The sequence below is a fragment of the Vulpes lagopus genome, chromosome 1 (genome assembly GCF_018345385.1).
Source record: "Vulpes lagopus strain Blue_001 chromosome 1, ASM1834538v1, whole genome shotgun sequence".
In the NCBI taxonomy this organism is placed as follows: Eukaryota; Metazoa; Chordata; class Mammalia; order Carnivora; family Canidae; genus Vulpes; species Vulpes lagopus.
The window spans coordinates 5,215,565-5,239,070 of NC_054824.1; the positions used below are offsets into that span (position 1 = coordinate 5,215,565).

The following is a 23,506-nucleotide window of genomic DNA, read 5'->3' on the forward strand; positions in this document are numbered from 1 at the left end:
ACTAAAAACCTCAACTAGTTTGTTTTGATGACTGTTCTGTAGATATTTAACTTCCACCATTAATGAATTATAAGTGGCCAGAAGTAAAGATCCTTATTCATCTTAAGTAGGAGAATACTGGTGAATACTGCCTTAGGCACAAAACTGATAAATGGGCAAATTTTCACTAACCTGAGTAGTCAAATTGCAGCAGATGTTGAGATCTGCAGGAAAATAAATGGAAGGTTAGAAAAGCAAGAAAAGCACAGATGCCACTGGAAAAAATCTGAAAAAAGTGGGGATAAGATGAAGGAGAGAAGATGTCTAATCATTAACACAATAACCACATGAGAACTGAGAAAAAGCAGTGTATTCTTAGAAGATGTAAGTAGTGAGTAAATTATCTGCAAAAAAAAGAAGCAATGCTTGGGCCCTATGCAAGAATTTTAAATTTTCAACATGCAGATTCCAATACACCAGATAAAAATAAGTTGGATAAAAAAAATTCATCAACTATTGGCTGGCCTTAAAGATAGGAACTAGAGAGATTCTCTATATAGGCTTCCCCAGGGCAATAGGAAGTGGTCTTATTTTTGTATCTTCCGCACATCTAATCCTTCCACAAACCTAATCCACCAGTAGAATGCACTGTCACCGCCTCAAAGGGGCTGTACCAGACTTCCCAAATTGAAGTGACCCCCCACCATCACCTTCCATTGCATTTTTTCTTAAGATTTTATTTATTTATTCATGAGACACACACACACAGAGAGGCAGAGACACAGGCAGAGGGAGAAGCAGGCTCCATGCAGGGAGCCCGACGTGGGACTCGATCCCTGGACTCCAGGATCACACCCTGAGCCGAGGGCAGATGCTCAACCGCTGAGTCCCCCCAGGAGTCCCTCATTTTATTTTCTTCAAAGAAAATATCACTATTTGAAAACGACCTTGTTTACTTATTTATCAAGCTCTGTGAGAACACAGATCGCATCTGTTCTCACCACTGCATCCCCATACCTCCGATGCTAATGGCACCCAAGTGCTCAGTGGATATGTGTCAAATGAAGGAATGCTTGAATCTGTTCAACTGAGTTCTAATTAGAGGACGTCACACGTATGCAGGGAAAAAAAGGTCAGAATAATGGAATAGCCCATTCTAATTCTAGCAACACCCCTGGCACTAACTGTGCAACCTTGAGCAAAATAAAACCTCTCCAATTGTCAACGTTCTTAATCCATTCAGTATCAGTGCTGCTTTCCTCATAAAAGGTCGCTGTGAGAATTGAATAAAAAAAAATGTATGAAACAAACTAAGGGTTGCTGGAGGGGAAGTGGAGGGGGGAATGGGGTCACGGGGTGATGAGCATTAAGGAGATGTAATGAGCATTGTTATATGCAACTCATGAATCACTGAATTCTAACCCTGACACTGATAATTTTAAAAAACATATGTGTGGAGAGTGTCTGGGCTGGCTCAGTTGGTAAAGTATGTGACTCCTGATCTTGGGGTTGTGAGTTCAAGCCCCACACAGAGATTTAAAAAAAAAATTATTGTGAAACGAGTTATTTTCATATCATTTTTGGAAGTTCTCTGGGAAAATAAAATGAATGAAATGAATGAGACATTTCCAGACCACCTAACAACAAAAAACCCTGCAAGAAATGTTAAGTGTTATACACATACACAGTGCACACACAGTAAATCTCAATGGATAAATTCTGATGTTTAAATTAATCCACTATATAAAGAAATATCCTTGCATCAGTGAAATTTATAAGCCTGTTTTTAAATGAGAAATAGAAGAATTAAACAAAAATTACACTTGACCCTTGAACAACATGGGTTTTAAACTGTGTAGGTCCACTTAATACTCATAATTTTTAAAATAAATACAGTATAGTACTGTAAATGTATTTTCTTATAATTTTTTTAAACTTCCATTTATTGGGGATCCCTGGGTGGCTCAGCGGTTTAGCACCTGCCTTTGGCCCAGGGCGCGATCCTGGAGTTCCGGGATCGAGTCCTGCGTCAGGCTCCTGGCATGGAGCCTGCTTCTCCCTCCTCCTGTGTCTCTGCCTCTCTCTCTCTATGTCTATCATAAATAAATAAATAAATAAATCTTAAAAAAAAAAAAAAACTTCCATTTATTAAGCAATCTCTACACCCAACATGGGGCTCAAACTTATAACCCCAAGATCAATAGTCACATGCTCTATCAACTAAGCCAGCCAGGCCCCACTCTTATAATCTTCTTAACATTTTACTTTCTCTAGCTTATTTCATTGTAAGATTACAGTATATGAAACAGATAACATACAAAATATTTTTTAACTATTATCAGTAAGGCTTCCTGTTAACAGTACAATCTTAGTAAAAAAGTATCTGCAGATTTCTGAGTACGAGGGGGTCCAGGGTCCCGTAACCCCTGCACTGTTCAAGGGTCAGCTGCACTTAAATTAGAAAATTTGGCGAAAAAAACATGTAATTACTCCTTATTCTGCAAAGTACCAACACAGTCGGCATTAGCTAACAAATGTCAAAGGAACAATCAACATAATTAGAATAAACCAAAACCAAGAAGAAAAAGAAGGGAGAAAATATAACTGTTAGGCCCTAGTATTTAGTCTCCAGGGTTAGCCTCTAGATTAAAAACAAAATTTTAATGTTAACTCCATATTAGGCTTAATCTGATTTTACAGCAAGTAAGACTGATGAGGAAAGTCTTCACACTAGACAATTCTATCATAAATGAATTTTAAAATATTTCCAAAGCACAGCAACCGTGCTCCCCACGGCTGGGGATGTGAATGGGCCCCACAGCTTTCATGCCGTTAGGCCCTTACCGTGATCCGTGATACGGGCAGCAGGAGAGGTCAGCTCAGTCGCCCGCAGCCCGGGTCTGGCACAGCGCGCAGTAACCTCTGGTTTACAAGGAGACTAACTGCAAGGCCTGCGTTCTCAGGGACATCCTTGACCCCGAGTTCCAAATATGTCCACAAAAGATAGACAACAACGCCAGTATAACTGCTACTGGCAACTCGGAGGAACTGCGGTGTGTCACAATGGAAAGGCAACCTCTGACTAGGAAGTGAGTCCTGAGTTGGCGAGGCTTATGTTACATAGGAAAACTATTTCGTCTCTCTAAAAATCCTGTTTCTACTATGTACACACTTACATTTTAGGCTATGATAAGCTTCCATTTATTTTCCATGGAAATTCTTGGATGTTGTGCTGTTTTTTTTTACCATGTGATGTTTGGCAAGCAACTTACACTTTCTGTGCCTTACTTCCTTTACTAGTCTAATAAAAAAAAAAAAGTGCAATTAAATCACCCATACAGGGCAGCCCGGGTGGCTCAGCGGTTTAGTGCCGCCTTCAGCCCAGGGCGTGACCCTGAGGTCCTGGGATCAAGTCCCACATCAGGCTCCCTGCATGGAGCCTGCTTCTCTCTCTCCCTGTGTCTCTGCCTCTCTCTCTCTCTCTCTCTCTCTCTCTCTGTTTCTCTCATGAATAAATAAAATCTTTTTTTTTAAATAAGTAAAATCTTAAAAAAAAAAAATCATCCGTACAATCCCTTTCACCTCCTAAATTACTGTTATATATCTTTGCAGGTATGTAAATAATTTATTTAAAAGCCACAGTCTTGGGGCACCCTGGGTGGCTCAGTCGGTTAAGCATCTACCTTCAGCTAGGGTCATGATCCCAGGGTCCTGGGATCAAGCCCCACATAGGGCTCCCTGCTCAGCAGGGAGTCTGCTTCTCCCTCTCCTTGTCATACTCTCTGCTTGTGCTGTCAAATAATTAAACCCTTAAAGAAAAAAAAAAAAAAAGGCCACACTCTTATAGAGGAGCTGGGCTCAAGCCCAGGCTACACCAGGTAGAAGCCCAGCCTCATGCCTATCCCGCAGTGTGGCCCTGAGGTTCCAGGGAAAAATCACGTTTGTGGAGCTTCCTGTAAACTGATAGTAAAGATGTGGGAAGTCGATAAAGGTTACATCTGTTTAAAAGAAACTTGCAGTTGAAAGCCAAGCCCTGAGTGGCCATAAGGACCGGACATGCAGAGTCTTAAACCACGCTCCGGAGCTCTGGCTGCTGCAGTTGCTCCTGCCGTGCCCCTCCAAGAATGAATCTGCTCAATTTGACACGGCTGCACACACAGCTGGATTGCACATCTGCACACCGGCTGTCCATGTTTGCAGCTTCGCCGCCAAATGGTCGGCACCACCTCCCATTAAACGAGCTTTTCTCCAATTTGTTACAAGGGAGTATACACGTCCTGATTACAACGGGTGATGGTAGGGGAAGGTCAAAAGCTCAGTAGAGATAATGGGGACAGAAAGGAAAAGCAGAGGGGAAAACTGACAGCGGCACGGGCAGTCTGGGGGCCGATACACAAGACATGTGCAGCCCTCCAACTTTCCGGGCGCTAAAGCCTCTTCCCTGCAGGACAATTATGTAACTAAGGCCTGTTTCCTCTTATGCTCTGTGATCCTTGGAGTTAGTGTCTGCAAAGGTTTCTCCAAAGAGATGCTCTGGAACTCAGAGGTTAAGGTTAAACGAGCAGAAACGTACTCTCAATGGATCAGATCACTCTCCACCCATCACAACCCCCTGATAAATATGGGGTAAAGCCAATGTCCAAATATAGCCTCACAAAGGGAAGATTCTTCAAATTCAGATTTCTGTTTGTATTCATCTTCTATCATACTGACTTTTTTTCTGATTGACCTAAAAATCACAATAGGACCCTTACCTAATTTAGGTTCTTCAAACTTCAACAAACTTTGATACTAATCCAAGCATTTGAGGGATAAGCAAACATCCACATAACAGTTAAATTTTGAAATTATTCAAAAAGTGTGTTTTAGCCAATAAAACCTGAGATTCTTAAAACGAAAAACGAAAAAAACAAGACAGAAGGTACAGCTTTCCAGCACACGGACTCTTTAGGGCCTTCTCAGGACACTAACGATCCATCGGTGACCTCAGAGTTTATATGTAACTCTAAAATATAAGCTCTTTTTTCCTGTCTTCCTATAATAGTGCTTATGTTAACCAAATATATGACAGATCTTGCTATAAATTTTTATATATGTCCATTTTTTTCTTCTGCTATGCTCAAAACCGTGTATGCCATGTTCTGCTTGTCACAGAATATGTTTGTGATAAGCAACTCAGTTTTCTCACATTCGCAATGTGCTAGAGATCAGAAGAGATGAAGGGGCTGGAAATGCGGTTACGTGACACCCTCTGATTCACACATTACATTAGGGCAGAAGCCCATTTCCTCCACCGTCCTCTCCACGGGCTCCGAGTGCTGGGGTGGATCCAGCACCGCCTCTCTTCTTCATGCTGAGAATGGAAGGGAAACTTGCAAAGCAAAGAAGACTTTGCCTGATAACAAGCAGCACTTCAACTGTGAGGTGACTTGATGAAGGGACAGCAGACTCTTTCATAAAAAGAACATGAGTCCAACATCTGTGTTCAAATCCCAGCTCTGAGCGTAACTCAGTGAGTGGTCTTGAACCAGTATAATTTAGCAGCTGAGTCATTTCCTTAGCCCGAAGTTTCTAGTTATTTATTATACTTGACACACTCATTCTTGTGATGGCTACATGAGATTTTGTGAAGATGCTCGACAGGTTGTAGATTCCGGACAAATGTTACCTGAATCTCCCTCCTAGGAAGCCACAAATGGAATGAAAGCATGTATGCTGTTCCTGTTTGCATGGCTCAGCACCCTGAGCTCTGGCTTGGAGCGGATTCCTGCTCTCACAATATGATCACAGGGGCTCTGACCAGTGAGGTCTAACGGTGACATTCCTGTATTGACTCATGACAGCATATGGCATTAATCAAAGCTATAAAATGCCTCACGTATTGGCATGTTTGTCTCAAAATTTCATATCTACTTTAAAAACACAACTTGTTCGTTTCCAATTACAACTGGACTTGGTGTCTACTTAATTGCCCTGTCAGCAGGCAAATGGTTGGGTCTTTAATCACAGCATTAGATAAATGGGTCCTTCTAACAGATCAAAGTTTCTTTTGAGAACAATCACTTCCTGACACAAAACTGACACATCCCTAGCTTATCACCAAATTTTCGAAATAGGCTAATAAACAACATATATTACAGATTACAGCATACATCAGTCATCTTCTCTTTGATAGAAAACTATGTGGGTCTAAAGCTTAAAAACTAAAATTTGACTCAACTACCCTATGTTCTAGAGTCAAAGAACACAGGTACTCAGTAGCTGCTTTTCAAGGTGAGTAGGAACGGAAGAGATGTGGAAGTAATAAAAACTAAAGCATCACCTTTGTACTGAGGACGGAGCACTTCACGTCACTGAGAAAAGTTACATTATCATTGTCATTCCTAGGGATTTATCAGTCATCTGACTGATGTGGCCCTGTGCCTAGCAAACCAGATTTTGGTCAGGCCATGACTCCTGAATCCAACCCTACTCTTACACACACCACCCAGGGCTTTTTGAGATTTTTCGGTTGCCACCCAGTAGGGCAAACACCAACTGTCTAGCTTTCCTCATTAATAGGGATGGCCACCAAGTATTCCTTTTTCCTCCTTCCGTATACTTAAAATAGTGACAGAGATGCAGAAATCTCTTCTATTTATCAATTGACAATTTCAACATAAACATATAAAGGTGTGGGTCAAAGCAAAACACATCAATTCTTTTCTCCGTTAACAGATGGCATTAGTGTTAATTACTCTGGGGGTTTGCCAAGTTTGAGTTATTAACTTTAATGAGTAGGAATACCATTAGTATCCTATAAAATGTGAAAATGTTAAAAATCATAGATGGCATCAGAGACAACTTTAAGACTGATTGGAAGAAAATTAATATGTTTACATAGAGTAGCTTTAGACTTACCCAAAATAATGTTTCAGGATCATTAGACAAATACTTGAGGACCCACCGTTCACTAGGCATTTGTGGGATCGCTCACAGAACAAAACTTAAAGATCCTTGACCTCATGGAGGTTTATATCTAGCAGAGATATACATATAGACAGCAAATCATAATAATAATAAATTATGTTAATAGTTAGAATGTTTAAGTGCAATGGAAAAAGAAAAAGAGCAGCATGAGGGGTTTGTGGATCTGTGGAGAGGGGATGGGGGAAAAGGGAGTTTGAACCAGGTGTCAAGCTATACCTCATTAAAAGGTTAATAGCGTTACCTGGCTGGCCCAGTCAGAGGATGTGTGAAACTCCTTGATCATGGGGTTGTGAGTACAAGCCCCAACACAGAGATTATCAAAAAAAATTATTGTGAAACGAGTTATTTTCATATCATTTTTGGAAGTTCTCTGGGAAAATAAAATGAATGAAATGAATGAGACATTTCCAGACCACCTAACAACAAAAAACCCTGCAAGAAATGTTAAGTGTTATACACATACACAGTGCACACACAGTAAATCTCAATGGATAAATTCTGATGTTTAAATTAATCCACTATATAAAGAAATATCCTTGCATCAGTGAAATTTATAAGCCTGTTTTTAAATGAGAAATAGAAGAATTAAACAAAAATTACACTTGACCCTTGAACAACATGGGTTTTAAACTGTGTAGGTCCACTTAATACTCATAATTTTTAAAATAAATACAGTATAGTACTGTAAATGTATTTTCTTATAATTTTTTTAAACTTCCATTTATTGGGGATCCCTGGGTGGCTCAGCGGTTTAGCACCTGCCTTTGGCCCAGGGCGCGATCCTGGAGTTCCGGGATCGAGTCCTGCGTCAGGCTCCTGGCATGGAGCCTGCTTCTCCCTCCTCCTGTGTCTCTGCCTCTCTCTCTCTATGTCTATCATAAATAAATAAATAAATAAATCTTAAAAAAAAAAAAAAACTTCCATTTATTAAGCAATCTCTACACCCAACATGGGGCTCAAACTTATAACCCCAAGATCAATAGTCACATGCTCTATCAACTAAGCCAGCCAGGCCCCACTCTTATAATCTTCTTAACATTTTACTTTCTCTAGCTTATTTCATTGTAAGATTACAGTATATGAAACAGATAACATACAAAATATTTTTTAACTATTATCAGTAAGGCTTCCTGTTAACAGTACAATCTTAGTAAAAAAGTATCTGCAGATTTCTGAGTACGAGGGGGTCCAGGGTCCCGTAACCCCCGCACTGTTCAAGGGTCAGCTGCACTTAAATTAGAAAATTTGGCGAAAAAAACATGTAATTACTCCTTATTCTGCAAAGTACCAACACAGTCGGCATTAGCTAACAAATGTCAAAGGAACAATCAACATAATTAGAATAAACCAAAACCAAGAAGAAAAAGAAGGGAGAAAATATAACTGTTAGGCCCTAGTATTTAGTCTCCAGGGTTAGCCTCTAGATTAAAAACAAAAATTTAATGTTAACTCCATATTAGGCTTAATCTGATTTTACAGCAAGTAAGACTGATGAGGAAAGTCTTCACACTAGACAATTCTATCATAAATGAATTTTAAAATATTTCCAAAGCACAGCAACCGTGCTCCCCACGGCTGGGGATGTGAATGGGCCCCACAGCTTTCATGCCGTTAGGCCCTTACCGTGATCCGTGATACGGGCAGCAGGAGAGGTCAGCTCAGTCGCCCGCAGCCCGGGTCTGGCACAGCGCGCAGTAACCTCTGGTTTACAAGGAGACTAACTGCAAGGCCTGCGTTCTCAGGGACATCCTTGACCCCGAGTTCCAAATATGTCCACAAAAGATAGACAACAACGCCAGTATAACTGCTACTGGCAACTCGGAGGAACTGCGGTGTGTCACAATGGAAAGGCAACCTCTGACTAGGAAGTGAGTCCTGAGTTGGCGAGGCTTATGTTACATAGGAAAACTATTTCGTCTCTCTAAAAATCCTGTTTCTACTATGTACACACTTACATTTTAGGCTATGATAAGCTTCCATTTATTTTCCATGGAAATTCTTGGATGTTGTGCTGTTTTTTTTTACCATGTGATGTTTGGCAAGCAACTTACACTTTCTGTGCCTTACTTCCTTTACTAGTCTAATAAAAAAAAAAAGTGCAATTAAATCACCCATACAGGGCAGCCCGGGTGGCTCAGCGGTTTAGTGCCGCCTTCAGCCCAGGGCGTGACCCTGAGGTCCTGGGATCAAGTCCCACATCAGGCTCCCTGCATGGAGCCTGCTTCTCTCTCTCCCTGTGTCTCTGCCTCTCTCTCTCTCTCTCTCTCTCTCTGTTTCTCTCATGAATAAATAAAATCTTTTTTTTTAAATAAGTAAAATCTTAAAAAAAAAAATCATCCGTACAATCCCTTTCACCTCCTAAATTACTGTTATATATCTTTGCAGGTATGTAAATAATTTATTTAAAAGCCACAGTCTTGGGGCACCCTGGGTGATGCTCAGTCGGTTAAGCATCTACCTTCAGCTAGGGTCATGATCCCAGGGTCCTGGGATCAAGCCCCACATAGGGCTCCCTGCTCAGCAGGGAGTCTGCTTCTCCCTCTCCTTGTCATACTCTCTGCTTGTGCTGTCAAATAATTAAACCCTTAAAGAAAAAAAAAAAAAAAAAAAAGGCCACACTCTTATAGAGGAGCTGGGCTCAAGCCCAGGCTACACCAGGTAGAAGCCCAGCCTCATGCCTATCCCGCAGTGTGGCCCTGAGGTTCCAGGGAAAAATCACGTTTGTGGAGCTTCCTGTAAACTGATAGTAAAGATGTGGGAAGTCGATAAAGGTTACATCTGTTTAAAAGAAACTTGCAGTTGAAAGCCAAGCCCTGAGTGGCCATAAGGACCGGACATGCAGAGTCTTAAACCACGCTCCGGAGCTCTGGCTGCTGCAGTTGCTCCTGCCGTGCCCCTCCAAGAATGAATCTGCTCAATTTGACACGGCTGCACACACAGCTGGATTGCACATCTGCACACCGGCTGTCCATGTTTGCAGCTTCGCCGCCAAATGGTCGGCACCACCTCCCATTAAACGAGCTTTTCTCCAATTTGTTACAAGGGAGTATACACGTCCTGATTACAACGGGTGATGGTAGGGGAAGGTCAAAAGCTCAGTAGAGATAATGGGGACAGAAAGGAAAAGCAGAGGGGAAAACTGACAGCGGCACGGGCAGTCTGGGGGCCGATACACAAGACATGTGCAGCCCTCCAACTTTCCGGGCGCTAAAGCCTCTTCCCTGCAGGACAATTATGTAACTAAGGCCTGTTTCCTCTTATGCTCTGTGACCCTTGGAGTTAGTGTCTGCAAAGGTTTCTCCAAAGAGATGCTCTGGAACTCAGAGGTTAAGGTTAAACGAGCAGAAACGTACTCTCAATGGATCAGATCACTCTCCACCCATCACAACCCCCTGATAAATATGGGGTAAAGCCAATGTCCAAATATAGCCTCACAAAGGGAAGATTCTTCAAATTCAGATTTCTGTTTGTATTCATCTTCTATCATACTGACTTTTTTTCTGATTGACCTAAAAATCACAATAGGACCCTTACCTAATTTAGGTTCTTCAAACTTCAACAAACTTTGATACTAATCCAAGCATTTGAGGGATAAGCAAACATCCACATAACAGTTAAATTTTGAAATTATTCAAAAAGTGTGTTTTAGCCAATAAAACCTGAGATTCTTAAAACGAAAAAAACAAGACAGAAGGTACAGCTTTCCAGCACACGGACTCTTTAGGGCCTTCTCAGGACACTAACGATCCATCGGTGACCTCAGAGTTTATATGTAACTCTAAAATATAAGCTATTTTTTCCTGTCTTCCTATAATAGTGCTTATGTTAACCAAATATATGACAGATCTTGCTATAAATTTTTATATATGTCCATTTTTTTCTTCTGCTATGCTCAAAACCGTGTATGCCATGTTCTGCTTGTCACAGAATATGTTTGTGATAAGCAACTCAGTTTTCTCACATTCGCAATGTGCTAGAGATCAGAAGAGATGAAGGGGCTGGAAATGCGGTTACGTGACACCCTCTGATTCACACATTACATTAGGGCAGAAGCCCATTTCCTCCACCGTCCTCTCCACGGGCTCCGAGTGCTGGGGTGGATCCAGCACCGCCTCTCTTCTTCATGCTGAGAATGGAAGGGAAACTTGCAAAGCAAAGAAGACTTTGCCTGATAACAAGCAGCACTTCAACTGTGAGGTGACTTGATGAAGGGACAGCAGACTCTTTCATAAAAAGAACATGAGTCCAACATCTGTGTTCAAATCCCAGCTCTGAGCGTAACTCAGTGAGTGGTCTTGAACAAGTATAATTTAGCAGCTGAGTCATTTCCTTAGCCCGAAGTTTCTAGTTATTTATTATACTTGACACACTCATTCTTGTGATGGCTACATGAGATTTTGTGAAGATGCTCGACAGGTTGTAGATTCCGGACAAATGTTACCTGAATCTCCCTCCTAGGAAGCCACAAATGGAATGAAAGCATGTATGCTGCTCCTGTTTGCATGGCTCAGCACCCTGAGCTCTGGCTTGGAGCGGATTCCTGCTCTCACAATATGATCACAGGGGCTCTGACCAGTGAGGTCTAACGGTGACATTCCTGTATTGACTCATGACAGCATATGGCATTAATCAAAGCTATAAAATGCCTCACGTATTGGCATGTTTTGTCTCAAAATTTCATATCTACTTTAAAAACACAACTTGTTCGTTTCCAATTACAACTGGACTTGGTGTCTACTTAATTGCCCTGTCAGCAGGCAAATGGTTGGGTCTTTAATCACAGCATTAGATAAATGGGTCCTTCTAACAGATCAAAGTTTCTTTTGAGAACAATCACTTCCTGACACAAAACTGACACATCCCTAGCTTATCACCAAATTTTCGAAATAGGCTAATAAACAACATATATTACAGATTACAGCATACATCAGTCATCTTCTCTTTGATAGAAAACTATGTGGGTCTAAAGCTTAAAAACTAAAATTTGACTCAACTACCCTATGTTCTAGAGTCAAAGAACACAGGTACTCAGTAGCTGCTTTTCAAGGTGAGTAGGAACAGAAGAGATGTGGAAGTAATAAAAACTAAAGCATCACCTTTGTACTGAGGACGGAGCACTTCACGTCACTGAGAAAAGTTACATTATCATTGTCATTCCTAGGGATTTATCAGTCATCTGACTGATGTGGCCCTGTGCCTAGCAAACCAGATTTTGGTCAGGCCATGACTCCTGAATCCAACCCTACTCTTACACACACCACCCAGGGCTTTTTGAGATTTTTCGGTTGCCACCCAGTAGGGCAGACACCAACTGTCTAGCTTTCCTCATTAATAGGGATGGCCACCAAGTATTCCTATTTCCTCCTTCCGTATACTTAAAATAGTGACAGAGATGCAGAAATCTCTTCTATTTATCAATTGACAATTTCAACATAAACATATAAAGGTGTGGGTCAAAGCAAAACACATCAATTCTTTTCTCCGTTAACAGATGGCATTAGTGTTAATTACTCTGGAGGTTTGCCAAGTTTGAGTTATTAACTTTAATGAGTAGGAATACCATTATATCCTATAAAATGTGAAAATGTAAAAAATCATTATGGCATCAGAGACAACTTTAAAGACTGAAATGGAAAGAAAATGAATATTGTTTACATAGTGTAGCTTTAGACTTACCCATAATATGTTCAGTCATTAGACAAATACTTGAGGACCCACCGTGCACTAGGCATTGTGGGATCGCTCACTGAACAAAACATAAAGATCCTTAGCCTCATGAGGTTTATATTCTAGCAGAGATATACATATAGACAGCAAATAATAATAATAATAAATTATGTAATATGTTAGAAGGTATTAGGTGCAATGGAAAAAGAAAAAGAGCAGCATGAGAGGTTTTGGGAATGCTGTGGAGAGGGGAGGGGGGAAAAGGGAGTTTGAATCAGGTGGTCAAGCTATTCCTCATTAAAAGGTGAATAGAGGGGTACCTGGCTGGCTCAGTCAGAGGAGTGTGAAACTCTTGATCTTGGGGTTGTAGGTACAAGCCCCACATTGGGTGTAGAGATTACTTCAAAATAAAATCTTTTAAAAACAAAAAGAACAGTGTGGCAGGAGCAGAGTGAGCAAGGGAGGCAAAGCCATAAGGTGAGATCAGAGAGAAAAGAGGGGCCAGATCAAGGGAGTACCTTGTAGTCCACTATAAGGACAGGAGTTCTTACTCTCAAAGAAATGGAGAGCCAGCCAGTAAAGGATTTTGAGCAGAGTGACTCATGTGTTGAAAGGACACTGGTGGCTTCTGTATAGAGAACAGGTTGCAGTGGGCAGGGAACTTAGCAGGGAGCCCAGTTACGTGACAAGGGCAGGGATTCAGGCTAGGGACGATGGTGGCCTGGTCAATGGAACGGTAGTGAGGATGATGAAAGGTGGTCAGATCCTAGAAGAACCACCAGAATTTCCAGACTGGATCAGGAGTGTGGCATAGAAGAAAGAAGAGCCAAGGATGATTCCAAGGTTTTGGGCCTGATCAATTACAGGGATGAAATTGTCATCTTCTAAGATGGGAAGGGCTGGGGGCAAAGCAGGGTTGTGAAGGGGTAAGACCAGGACTTCAGGATTGGATGTATTAAATCAGAAACACCTAGCAGTCCTGCAAGTGGAGATATTAAGTAGGCAGTTAGTTCTAAACGTCTGGTAGAGGGGAGCACCTGAGTGGCTCGATGGTTGAGCGTATGCCTTTGGTTCAGGTCATGATCCTGGGGTCCTGGGATCGAGTCCCACATAAGGCCCTTCCCGGGGAGCCTGCTTCTCCCTCTGCCTGTGTCTCTGCCTCTGTGTGTCTCTCATGAATAAATAAATAAAATCTTAAAAAAAAAAATAAAAGTCTGGTAGAGAATTTAGGAAAGCAATCTGAGTAAGAAATACAAATTTAGAGTGACTGGCCTATATATAATGTTTGAACTCAGGAGACTAGATGAAACTACCAGTAGAATGAGTAGATAAAAATATCAGGGACAAGCCCTAGGACACATTGATATTAAGGGTCAGGGTGAAAAAAGAACCAGCAAAGATATTAAGGGGTGAGGGAGAGGTTAAGAAGAAAACTAAGAGAGTGTTATGCTTCTGGAAGCTAACGAAGAAAAACTAAATAAGGAGAAGCCAAAAATATGTAGCCCAGAAAACAAAGCAAAACAACTCCCAGGCAAAAGGGGCAAATAACTAAAAACTAAAGCAGCTGCCACTAACAATGGTTATTTAGAAAGTTAGGCCTTGGGGCCTTGAGTGGCTCAGTCGGTTAAGAGTCTGCCTTTGGCTCAGGTTATGATCCCAGGGGCCTGGGCTTGAGTCCTGAGTCGAGCTTCCTGCTCAGTGGGGAGCTTGTCCCTCTCCCTCTGCCCACCCCTCCATCGCTCATGTTCGCACGGGCACACACAGTCACTCCCTCAAATTTTTAAAATCTTAAAGTTAGGCCTCATCTAAATTGATCTATAAGATTTGTAGCCTCACAATGGAGATTATAAGTGGGTAGGCCTAAAAGTGAGATCACCTGACAGCTTTGGGGAAGCAATAGGATTCATCTTAAAAGTCAACTACTAAAAGATAAAACCTCCAACCCACTGCAAAAGCAAGACTGACACAAACCATACATATTCTCCCTCAAATCATGTATATTCTAAATTCTAAAATCTCAGAATTTTTAACTTAACTAATTCATTGTACTTCTGAATCTTCAAGGAAGACCTAGATAAGTTAGTTGATTAAGAATCTGAATTTAACACCAAGTCTCATGCTCAAGGCCCAACTCCAGTCCTGCAAAGCTTTTACTAACCACTTTTCCAAATGGATATCATCTTTTTCCTTTGACTCTTCTATAGCCCTCACTTAAAAACTACTCAATCGGCAATCACATGGTCTTTAAATTAAAATAACTCTCATTTTTTATACCAGAACTGGATAGATGCTTTACACATATTTCCTCTACTCCTTAAAACAACTCTACAGAATTGGGTTTATCCCTATTTGATAGATGAAGAAACTGATTCTCACAGATGTTACTCAAGGTCACGCAGCTAGTCGGGGACAAAACCCAGATCTGTCTTACCACAGATCTTTTACCTTCACCCAATATATAAATAACACTGTCTCTGGAAGAAAAGTGCCACACCAATAATTACCAGTCACTATTTCTGTGACCCTGGGCAAGTTTTTAAATTTCTCAGCTGCTCAGTCTTTTCATCAGTGAAATGAAGATGCTATATCACAGGTACTCCATTGCTGTGAAGATTAAATAAGATAATGTATGTAAAAGTTATAAACCATAACAGCTTTTATTCTTACATTTACTAGATTTTAAGCTCCTTTGACAGGTTCTTAAACGTCACACGTGTATCCTTCCGACACCCAGTAAAGGGTTTAACATGAGTTGGATGTCATCTATGTACATTTGGAAAGATGTGAGGCATCTTTTCCTCCTCTAAGGGGAAGCCTGGGTTAAGGAAGTATCTACAGTCCAAACCTTAATTTACAACACAGTGACAAACTCAGTGCACACATCTAACATGAGACCTAAATAGCCCACAAGGCATTTAACTATGTGGTGTTTCCTCTCCAATATGGCTTTTAGTGCTGTAACAGTTTGACAAAGGAAAAACAAAATCACAAATGAGAAATATCAATACGTTTTGTAAGAAAACATGCCTAGAAGGAGGGAAAGCAGAAAAAAAGACGTGGTTTGTTATCAGAATTAACAGACTTTAATGTTCTGTGTGCTATCTGATTTACAGCTTCCTGATGACATTAATATTTATAATCCTGTCTAACTCATCACTCATCATGAAATTTGATTTAAGAAGATTAGTAACACAGTTATTAAGTTTCCTTAAGGCATACTCATTTCACTTAACATCTCTGCTAATGATGGATCTGTTTTCCAGCCTCTACAATGTGGGCTAATATTGTTTATTATGCCTACTTCACAGGTTTTGTGTGAGTGTGATGAAATAATATATGTCAAATTATTTTACAAATTATATTACCAGAAATAACTAGATAGTCACCCACCACTTATCCTTCGGTAAATGTCTGGTATTAACAAAACAGATACTGATTTCTCTGCGTGTGCTCACTTAGTAGCACCAAAGAAAACATTTTTTAAAAGTCTACTCATCTCTGAGAAGGACACCACAAATGTTTTAACCATAGAAGCAATGGAAGGGGTAGTTGGTAAAGTAGACCCTTCCACAATGCATCTATATTCCAACAAAAAAACAGCTTCAGATGGTTTTGACACACCTTCCTAAAAGCGTAAAAATGGACTATCAGGTCAAGATGTAGCCATATACTACATATCTGACAGGGGTCACATACTAGGTTATTTTACCTAGTAGCTCGGTCTCTGCAAAATACCAAGTTGACTCAAGAGTACTAAAAACTAGTCCTTCTGCCTGTCTCCCATTGGTCATCTCAGTTGCTTCATTAACACTTGTAGCAAAACGAGAATAAGAGGAATTGAAAAATCAAAATTATTCTTAGGTCCAGGACTGCTTACCATTTCTTTCTGTTTCCTTGACTTAATTCCTTTCCAAATCAAGCATTGGAACCCACAAAAAGTTGATCACATAGTTTACTAGCTGATTCTTTGAGCCCCAAATTCCTTGAGTTGTTACCAACTTCCACCAAAACTTTAAAGAAAAATTGTATTAATGTCCAAAAGTAGACTAAAAGCTAGAAAAGATCCAAGGTCATACACATAGAATACATACAGAAGTATGTCCTAGCATCATTTTTGTTTATGATCTATCAAGTATGTTGAACTGTAAATACATTTTTAGCCCCAACAGTAAGAAAAAAGGAAGAACTTTAGAAGAAATCCTGCCAGGGGCAAATATTCAGATACTGCTAATTTTTGTTTCAGTATCAAGAGGCTTAAATTTGCCTTTGAGATAGAAGTAAACAATATAAATTGCTTGAGCACTTGAATTCTTAATTTCCTGTGAAATTCCTATTCTCCCCTCATTTAGAACTTGCTAACATTTCTTAAATAATCCTCTGAAAAGGATTCCCATTTTCCCAGAAGTATCCCACAAATATATGTAATGCTTCTTGTGTCAAGGTCACTGGCTTTTACAATTTACCTAATTTCTGTACCCTTTTGTCAAAAAAGAGTTTACTGATGTTGACAAAAATCACTGCACTGTCTCTGTCCCTGATTATGATTTGTAAGCTATTTGAAAGATACGTGAGCTATTAAGTTTTTGTACTGGTGATATTTGTTCTAGTATTCTAGCCTTTTTTTTTTTTTTTAAAGTGTTTGTTTATTTAGGTTTGGCAATTTTTAAAATACCAAAGCACACCATGAAACATACCCTCTTATTTAATGATCTGATGGTTGTGTTGCCCTTGTTTAAGGGAACTTGAATTTCAAGAGTCCCTGAATTACAACCAGGATGATGTCTAAGGCCAACTTCAACGTGATCTATCTTGCTCTTCTAAGAACTTTTCTTATATGAAATAACAATATCTGTTACTAGCAAAGCCAAAGGAGCATACTCACCAAGTGAACATAAGGCACAAAATATCCAAAAAGTGCAAGTGGTATTCCAACTGCCCAAACTGCATAAGCTGTCACCTTGAAGATGGCAAAATTGAAAATTTTTTTTGGAGGACTAAACTTCCTCCTGGAAAAGAGGGAGAATCTGTTGCTTCCTTTTGTTCCACTCTCTTTATCTTTGGCATTTGGAGCAAGAGGTCGGTAAGTAAAGCTAGCCAGAAACAGAACAAACATGAAGATGCAGAGGACCCTCAGTGTGTAGAAGAAGCTCACATTGTCAGTCAGGAACCTTAAAAGGAAAGGCAGCAAAATTGTGAAGATGCTGCTGCCGGCGGTGACAATGCCATTCACCAGTCCAAGGCGCTTCTTGAAATAATGTCCCAAAATGACCAGCGAAGGCTGGTATGCAAAGGAGCAGCCACAGGCAAATATGATGCCATAGGTCAGGTACAGAGGCTCGATGGAGCTGTGGAAAGATGAAAAAGATGGAAAGTAGCTTTCATTATTTTTATCAAGTGCTTAGCAGAATAGCAACCTCATACTAAAAGTGGATTTTAGTTCACTGACGCCGTCTATGCAAATACTTACCAAAAAGAGGTGAAAGACTTCATAAATCAAGAATACAACACTAAAAATATTTTAATTCAATCGGAATGGATAATAAGACGCCTTGAGTATGTGAAAAATGACCACTAAGGACAACTATGATCTTGTTCCTCTTCCTCTTTCTATGCATTTCAGGTGAACCAAGCAGCACTTGGGAAGAACTGCTGTGCTCTCCACAACTCAGAAAGCACAGTGCCAGGAAGGGCCTCAGTAAAATTGACAGTGATTACACTAACAACCGAAAAGCCTGGTCTCAATAAGAGTTTTGAAAAATTATCATTTTACTATGAAAACTCATTTAATTGAGATTTCCCAGGCACTTACTAAGCAATCTATTCAAAGGAAAAGCTGCATTTGATGTTTTCTCCCCAAGGTTATATCAGAAACATTTGCACAGAAGAGCAGTTGTATCTCATTTTTGCTGGCCTAAGGGCTGTAGACCAACCTTCGCCCTGTATGGCGTGGCTCTCAGTGTTGCACAAGATAACAAGAAATCATATTCTGATTGCAGAAAGACTAAGTGAAGTGTGTTATTTGTGATCCCACCTTGTAAGTTTTAAGGCCATGTATACCCCTAAAGAATAATAAAGGATTAATAATTTTATAGTTTAACCAAAAATAATGTAATTGCACATCTTTTATGAATATAAAGGATCATATTATTACGTTCTTTGAAACAAGGTAAGGAATAAAACTTTTTTTTCTTTTGAAAAGTCAATTCAAAAGGCTATAGATCAGTAGGTAAAGGCAAATTATTTATTAGAAACTAACACAGATAAAGTTGGTTAATAATTAAATTTTGAACAATAATACTAGTTTAGCAATATGCTAAAGTAATCATAAGGAACTCTAGAATCCGATAAAATCAAGGCATGCTGGCAATTCTCTAACATGTCCTTCCCCCTCTAGTAATCCACAGTTCGCACAATCTCCAAATGAGGCTCAAGAGTCACTTCTAGGCTTTTCCAAATTAATTTTACCTCACTCTGATCACCCTTAACTGAATCTCCACTCTATACCATAACATATATTGAGCAGCTATATGTCCCAGGTACTTGATGGAAAAAAATATTAAAAATGTGAAAATGCCCTGCTCATAATCTGCTTAGTGAAACAAGACATCTACCTCAAATAATATAGAACAAAATATAAATAATACTTTATTCATTCAGCCTCAGTTGTTGTACATAAGTAGTATTCCAGATAACTGCAACTTACTTCTTAAGGTGTTAATTTATTTTTATTTAACAATTTTAAAAGGAAAAATCTAGATCTATTATATAGTTCTCTGCCATTTTCAAAGCATACATTAAAAATAGTACTGGGCAGCCCGGGTGGCTCAGCGGTTTAGCGCAGCCTTCAGCCCAGGGTCTGATCCTGGAGTCCCAGGATTGAGTCCCATGTTGGGCTCCCTGCACAGAGCCTGCTTCTCCCTGTGCCTGTGTCTCTGCCTCTCTCTGTCTCTTATGAATAAATAAATATTTTTAAAAATCTTAAAAATATTTTTAAATATTTTAAAAATAAATAAATAAAAATAGTACTGACACCGTATCATCAAGAACATCTGTATCTTAACAATTATTCCACAGTATTGCAAAGCTGTCAGTTGGAAAACCAGAGGCCATGGATATAAATCAAAAACATTCTCTTGTACACTATTTTAAGTATTAAATTCTGGGTGAGGGGGATCCCTGGGTGGCGCAGCGGTTTGGCGCCTGCCTTTGGCCCAGGGCGCGATCCTGGAGACCCAGGATCGAATCCCACATCGGGCTCCCGGTGCATGGAGCCTGCTTCTCCCTCCGCCTGTGTCTCTGCCTCTCTCTCTCTGTGACTGTCATAAATGAATAAAAATTAAAAAAAAAAAAAAAAATTCTGGGTGAGGGACGCCTGGGTGGCTCCTTGGGTGAGCAACTGACTGCCTTTGGCTCAGGGCGTGATCCCGGAGTTTTGGGATCAAGTCCCACATCGGACTTCTTGCATGGAGCCTGCTTTCTCCCTCTGCCTATGTCTTTGCCTCTCTGTGTGTGTGTGTGTGTATGTGTGTGTGTGTGTGTGTGTATTTCATGAATAAATAAATAAAATCTTAAAAAGAGAGAGTGAGAGATTCCAGACCATTGTCTAAATGAATGAATGAATAAATGAATGAATGCCGGGTGATGTTAGCTTCATATTTCTCCTACAGAGTAAAGCACATAAGCACAAACAATGGCATTTCACTGCTACTGAGCTTCTTTTACTTCTAAATTTTCACCGCAGTAACAGCTGGTTCAAATCGTTGAAGTTTGACAACTGAAGAATTGCAGTGCAAATCAGTAAATACCAATCATGTGTATAAAGAGAATTCCAAGAAGGAATACTGATGTGACCTGGAGTTGCCAGAGAAGGCTTTCCTAAGAAACCAGGACTGGGATCACAGGAAGGTGGGTTCAACACCTGAACTTACACCACATTTCCCCTCACTCCTCTGAAAGCTTGGTAGCTCTTGATCGGTGGGTCAAAAAATGAAATTTTTTGAAAAAATATGAGAGAGCTACAAGTAAAAGCATTCAAATTATGAAGCTTGGACTACGGCTAACACTGTGGTAAGTAAGTCACACTGCTTAAAAGCTTTTGCAACGGAAAGGAAGATTTTTCCTTGTAAACAGTAAAGTTTCTGAAAGCACAACTTTATAGTATCTAACAGTTCTTGAAAAGCAGCAGGAACAATCAAGTCCTTACCTTACAAAAGAACTGGACATGAGTCCAATGAATCCAACAGCAGCACCCACAACAGCTGTCTTCCGACATCCAAACATGTCTGTGAAGACACTGGCTATTGGGCAGCAAAAGAAAATCATCCCCATGGACAGAGAACTTACCCATGCTGTAAAAGAGGCACAAAAGGAACATTATGACATGGCAAACTGCATTTGTACTTATCCCATAGGACATAATACATATTTAGAACAATAGCAGTGCAAAAAAAAGCTATTACTTTTTGGGATGGGAGGAAGTTGGAATAAATTAGAAACAAACCTGAATCACAGCTCAAAGGACTGGCCGATACTAATTATAATTGCACAGCAATTATTTGTGTGTGTGTGTGTGTGTGTGTGTGTGTGTGTGTTTTAAAGATTTTATTTATTCATGAGAGACACAGAGAGAGAGAGGCAGAGACTTAGGCAGAGGGAGAAGCAGGCTCCCTGTGGGGAGCCCAATGGGGGACTTATTCCCGCACCCTGGGATCACGCCTGGAGCCAAAGGCAGATACTCAACCCCTGAGCCACCCCGGCATCCCCAATTATTTGTGTTTAACTGAATTCTTGAAAAGCTTGTATTATTAATCAAATCGTTCTCTTATGACCCAAACACTATTAATGCTAAGCTGTTACCTATGGTTTTAAGCAACTTCTAGTCTACAGAAAGGAAGTCATTTAAAAAATGAGATAATTTAGGAATGCATGTGTGTATGTTGTATTTGTATGTATGTGTGTGTGTGTGTGTGTGTGTGTACAAACACACCTACACACACACATTCTCTATCCATTCACCTACAGATAAACATTTGGGTTGTTTCCATTATCTCAAACAATGTAATCTTGATTTAGGTGTTGGTGGTGGGGGATTAAGAAGTGGAGAGTACAAAGAGGAGATTGGCCAGATTAGTAATACAACTCCAGTCCCAGATGTGCAGAGCTGTTCAGGATGGGTCTACTTAAGGAGAAACAGGGAAAAGTAACTTTTTAGTCTACTATCTTATATAAAAAACATCATGGATTTATAATAATTTATTTTCATTAAAAAAGTTTAGTCACCTGTCATATTTCTTTATGAAATAAATAATCTAGGCAAAATAGATTTTTCTTTATTTTTTACTTACTCATGATAGAGAGAGAGAGAGAGAGAGAGAGAGGCAGAGACACAGGCAGAGGGAGAAGCAGGCTCCATGCCGGGAGCCTGACGTGGGACTCGATCCCGGGACTCCAGGATCGCGCCCTGGGCCAAAGGCAGGCGCCAAACCGCTGAGCCACCCAGGGATCCCCCAAAATAGAAGAATAATATCTATTTTTTGATAAAGGCACTTTATAACAAAGTGAAACACCAACATGAAATAGAGTATCACGTTAAGAAATCCAAGAGCGTACATTTATATATAGTGCATGTAATGTTCACATAAGTCAAAGTACTTTTAAGAATAAAACAAGATTTTATGCCTTAAAAAAACAAGTCTTTATGTATCACTGTTTAAATTTTGATCTGCTATGCCAAATATGAAAAAGTTTAAATTTTTATGCCCATTGAACAAGCACTAACTGCAGGATATAATCAAATACAACTTTATTTTTGTCTCAACTATCCTCGTAAAATTCATGCAGGGGAAAAATGTTCCCTTGCAGCTGGGTGACCACTTCAGCAGGCCCATATAATTCTTCCAGCCAACACTAAAAGCAGGAAGGCCTATGGTCACTTTTAGTAACAGACCAATCTTCACATGGTCATCAAATCTTTTTTCCCAACCCCGGCTTTGTCTCTTTTTTACGACCTCTTCCCCCGCTCCCCAGCTGCCACACTCTCTAAAATAGGCATGGGAAAGAGTGAAGCTGGGACAAGGCAGGCCAAGAGATTCCAACTTAAGTGGTCCTGCCAAAAGACGTCTGATCGTGTCTGAAGCAGACTTCTTTTTCTCAGATGCATTTTTGTGGATTCTTCAGTCTCACCTCAGAGATCTGGTGACTGTAGCTCCACTGACAACGATAATTCATTTTCCTCCTGGCGGTCTTGCTGTCACTTAAAAAGACCAACTGTTGGAGCTTCATTGTCCTTAATCAAAACAGCTCCAGACTGCCCCCCTCTCCTCCACTAGGCCTGCCTCTGACGTATAGGAAACATTCAGATTGCTTTGTCCTGACAGATGTGGGAGTGTAGACAAATTCCAACACGACCAACTCTTGGATAGCTTTGCCTACGGGAGTGGTTAGCCAGCTATACTTCTCTCCTTGTTGGATTTCTCAGGGGATTCAGACCCCACTCCTCTGTGCCCCCTAACCGAAGAGAACTCTTTAAATCTCTGAATGGTCCCTCTAAAGTTCCTCTCACTAGATATCACGTGTGAGAGTACGCACTCCTACTTCTCCCATGTCGTAAGAAGAGGCCATAGCATAATTCTGAAAGAATCCTCACAAAATGTTCTTCCTTGACCCATAAATGTCCTTCTTATGGGTTTTAGAGCCTTTAACTGGTTCTTGAACATGAAATACATCACTTTTGAATTTCACACCTTAGTGCCTTGGCTAAAATCCCAACAGCCCATTCTGTTACAATAATAATCAGCAACAGATGAAGTTAGGTTGATCCTTTGATCAAATTCAAGGAGAGGGACGCCTGGGTGGCTCAGTGTGGTTGAGCATCTGCCTTTGGCTCAGGGCA

General features: G+C 40.3%; 1 protein-coding gene across 1 annotated transcript in view; it reads right to left on the reverse strand.

Annotated features, from left to right (window-relative positions):
- The window catches only part of SLC16A10 (solute carrier family 16 member 10), a 124,904-nt gene that overhangs the window by 37,894 nt on the left and 63,504 nt on the right, over nt 1–23,506 (reverse strand). Inside the window, exons 2-3 of the mRNA XM_041723050.1 lie at nt 20,819–20,963; nt 17,498–17,960 (exon numbers count right to left, since the gene is read on the reverse strand). Coding sequence (XP_041578984.1) covers nt 17,498–17,960; nt 20,819–20,963 — 608 coding nt within the window. The remainder of the gene's footprint in view (nt 1–17,497; nt 17,961–20,818; nt 20,964–23,506) is intronic.